Source organism: Cynoglossus semilaevis, chromosome 14 (genome assembly GCF_000523025.1).
Source record: "Cynoglossus semilaevis isolate Cse_v1.0 chromosome 14, Cse_v1.0, whole genome shotgun sequence".
In the NCBI taxonomy this organism is placed as follows: Eukaryota; Metazoa; Chordata; class Actinopteri; order Pleuronectiformes; family Cynoglossidae; genus Cynoglossus; species Cynoglossus semilaevis.
This window is the reverse complement of record NC_024320.1, coordinates 25176422-25180297: the sequence shown is the minus strand read 5'-3', so window position 1 is coordinate 25180297 and position 3876 is coordinate 25176422. Positions and strand designations below refer to the sequence as shown.

At 35.0% G+C, this 3876-nt stretch overlaps 2 protein-coding genes across 4 annotated transcripts in view; one reads left to right on the top strand and one right to left on the bottom strand.

Annotated features, from left to right (window-relative positions):
* Window positions 1-1624: 1624 nt before the first annotated feature.
* The window catches only part of oacyl (O-acyltransferase like), a 6055-nt gene continuing 3803 nt past the window's right edge, over window positions 1625-3876 (bottom strand). For 2 of the 3 annotated variants that reach the window (XM_025062500.1, XM_025062499.1), the window contains exons 8-10: window positions 3761-3840; window positions 3558-3668; window positions 2612-2743 (exon numbers count right to left, since the gene is read on the bottom strand). In XM_025062500.1, coding sequence (XP_024918268.1) covers window positions 2728-2743; window positions 3558-3668; window positions 3761-3840 — 207 coding nt within the window. In that variant the 3' untranslated portion in view covers window positions 2612-2727. Of the gene's footprint in view, window positions 2029-2130; window positions 2274-2556; window positions 2744-2878; window positions 2999-3389; window positions 3394-3557; window positions 3669-3760; window positions 3841-3876 lie in introns of those variants that run through there. The other variant, XM_025062501.1, reaches the window with a different exon arrangement.
* grp (gastrin-releasing peptide) overlaps window positions 2622-3876 on the top strand; it is a 22442-nt gene continuing 21187 nt past the window's right edge. The window contains exon 1 of the mRNA XM_017038906.2: window positions 2622-2754. The gene's annotated coding sequence lies outside the window, so the exon portion shown is untranslated. The remainder of the gene's footprint in view (window positions 2755-3876) is intronic.

Genomic DNA, 3876 nt, shown 5'->3' with positions numbered 1-3876 from the left:
CAAGACTGGCGTCTGTCCGCCCTCCTAACCTCCTGGGAAAAAACCAAGTGGAGAAATGTTGTTGCAGGATATGGGTGTTCGTCACAACCACGTTTTGTTGATGCGCACACCTACAAAATGCCTGTTCAAAAGTAGCTCAAAACAAATGGATCTAATGACACATTTGACAGAAATAAAATTGACATTGACATTGTGTGACAATTTGAATCATCAAAATTTTCCTGCATGGGGTGTATACATATATAGTTAATTATATTTTCTTTGTTGTTTAGTGTTTTACTAGCATATTCTTTTTTTCTGCTGTAGCACAATGAGGTCTGCTGTGGCACAATGGATATCGAAAGTTTTAAAATATGAATGTGTTAGATTTTCTACTATTTTAAACATTGTAATGATAATATCTACAATAATCGTAGTATTTATTTATTATTTGTTACTATTATTTGTTATATTATTATTTAAGTATTTATATCAAATAATTGTAGCCCACAGCAGTGTTAATAGTTATCGACTTGTAATTTTCGTTAAATTACAAAAACAAAACGAAAACGTAATGGAAAGAAATGTGGGGCTAAAAACGGTGACAACACTCTTGACAACGAGGTGAAAATTTGACGAAGTCCGGCCACCATCTATTCTGGCGTGTAATTGGAGAAACGAACGAGGGTAACAGCCAATCAGAGTTATGTTTGTTGGCTGGAAGGCGGGACATTCAAACAGAGAACAGAAATGTGTCCGGTAGCGACTAGAGAGTGTGACCAGAACTTCCCTGTTAAAACAGATATATCGACTTTAACACGCTGCAGATTTTATGGAACCAGCATTTCAGAAAAGAACGTAACACATTTTAAACGTTATCTGCAGAGCTGTCAATCAGAGATCAATGGAAAGGTAAGCAGACCGAAGCACAATTGCATGCGCTAATCTTGCTAAGCAATACAGTAAAGTCGGCACCACATCTTGTCAACATTTTACTACCATGATTGTCTTGGTTTACATTCATGGAAAAATATGTGTATAATTAATTGTAAGGTAATACAATGATAACATTTTAAACTAAAACCGACCTATAATTAAAACACTTTTAATGACTAAAAGACTAAGACAACGACAAAATCAAAATCACCTCTCATATGGAACACTGTTTCTATGGTTCTTTCTTTTGATCATTTATTTTATTACATGTCCATTTTATTCATTGACATACTAAATAATAATTTCTGTTATTAATAAATGAAACATACAGTAAATGTATTTGAATTGAATTGAAAAAGGTATTGTAACGAGTAACCTGACATGATTTAACTCAGTTCATAATGAGTTATTTCATTGGAGTTACTTAAAACTATTTCAATACTACATTAACAGCATGGGCTACTGATTATCTTACTGATCTTAGTGCATTAATTTATGCAAAATTAATTGTTACACTGTCTATTATATACTAAGTAATGGTCTTTTCTATTGTATTGTATGGTGTATGCACTAATATTGTAACTTATCCTGTATCTCCTCTACTTATCTGTAGCACAACATTTTCATTCGAAACAGTGTAAATAAAATGCCAAACATTGACACCAAAAATAACCCATATGATCTTTATGTATTTACCGCTTACATAACCCATATGATCTTTATGTATTTACAACACCGCTTATGTTTCAATATCTTAGCTTTGACATAGTTTGAATCAAAGTCAGGAGAACAGAGAAATGTAACTTATAGCGTACTTCATATTGTGACATTTCTGGTCAGTTTTTCATGAGCTTACCCAAATACCCTAAGAAAAGTTTACCATAACATGATTCAATAATTCCAACACACAATGTCTTCATTTGTAAATTATATACCTGTACCCATATTATACCCATATTTGTGGACACCTTCGTCGTGCTGCAACCATCACATTTCCCAAATGAACTATATAAACGTCTAGGTCAATTTGAAAAAATAAGGCCGCTCAATTAGCACAGTCAGCAAGTAGCTGATCAGCACTGTGGACACCACGCAGCCAAAGAAGAGATACATCTGTCAAAGAGAGGAGACATGAACAACATCAAGCAAAAAAGACATAACAAATGTTGATATTGATATAACTGGAAGCTTGAACTCAAATGCCATAAGACTTACAAAGTTTAGGTCTGTGTAGATGAATGGTGTTACTTGTGCACCATTGTAGAGTAAAATCAAAAGTGGATGTATAAGATAACAAGCTAAACTAATGTTGGAAAGTGGAATCCAGATACCACAGCACAAAAAGCTCTTGATGAATCCTTCAAAGTAAAAAAAACAACAGATTGAGTGAGATACACATTTATATATAAATACAAAACTAAATTGAATCTGTTTAATCTTACAAATTAATTGATGCCATTAATTCAGTAATTTTGACAATTATTTTTGAAAGTTGTCCCTCTGTAACCACTAAGAATGGGTGACATTGTGAATGTTACCCACTCTTTTTTTTTACCTTACACACTGGTGTAGGTAATTTTGTTTGGATGTTTTAAATTTGTTTTAAAAAATTGGTTTGTTTTGTTGTAACTGATCATTTACCTCCATATCCTTCCTCACAGGCAACAATGATCCACGAAACAGCACACGTCCACAGTGTCCTGTGCAGACCTTGATAGAGGGCATGTGGTATGGAGGGGTAGGATGGAGTGTCCTTCAGGATGTAGGCCATTTCAACTAAGAGTGCCATAAGGGACAGACTGCAAAACCAGCCTACAGCTGCCTGCCACTGGAGCAACAGTAAGAAAATAACACCAGTATGAACATGACCATGTGATGTAGTTAAATCTTGTAACTTGTGTTACAAAAGGGCTGGGGGAGGACGGGGGTCAGATTTCAGTTAAAATAAAAAAAAAAGTCTCACCCTTTGTTTGATGAGCCGATCTGTCTTAGTTGTCATATATATTCCAGTTATAATCCCAATTAAAAATGGCCCATACCTTGTGAATGGGCTGGAGTAGTAATACATATAATAGACCTCTTTCTTTTCGCTGCAAATAGATTTAATATAAAACAATGCAATGTATGGATTTTACACAAAGGCCCATAGTCTAGTTCAGTAAAAGTCCCAGCCTGCACTCTGCTCAGACGTCCAGCTGTTTCTGCTTTCCTCAATCTGAGTCTGGACCTTACCAATCTCTGGTGGGTGTGTATATGTGTGTTTGTGCCAAAACATTCTGCTCCCACTTGATAACACATCTGCTGGTTTCTGTATAAAAACTTGGAAATCACTCACCTCGAGGGACAGTTAATGTCATACTAAAGATTGAAACACAGTGGATTATTATTTTACATTATTTCCATAAGGACAAAGCCTGTGTTGTATTTGGGTTCTAGTTTGTGATTTACTCTAATTATCTGTAACCAGGTGAGACTGTACTTCTGTGTATTTTGTAAAAAGAAAAATTAAAAAGTGTATTGCCAAATTACAGACTTTAGTGGTATTGCATTATAGAACATTATGTCGGTCTTTTATGATCACTGTGATGTAATGATGTCATGAAATGTCGCATCAGACAAGAAACACGATCTTAGAGTCTTACATTGGTAATGGACTAAAGACTGGCATCTGCAGAAGAGCGGGCAGAACAGCACCAACAGTGGTGGTCAACAGCAGTAAAGCACCTGACACAACTGTGAACACACGTAGGTTCCTGAAGAAACAAGATTAAAATTGTAAGATTGAATCATGCTAACGATCACTAACCTTTAATCTTTGGTGAATAATAAAAAATGTTAAACATACAATTTGTAGAAAAACAGTAGCAGAGGAGTGGTGGCATAAAACTGGAAGTCCAGCGATATGTACCATGTCCAGGGTATACACTAGAGAGATATTAAAGTTAATATTAAAGATATTAA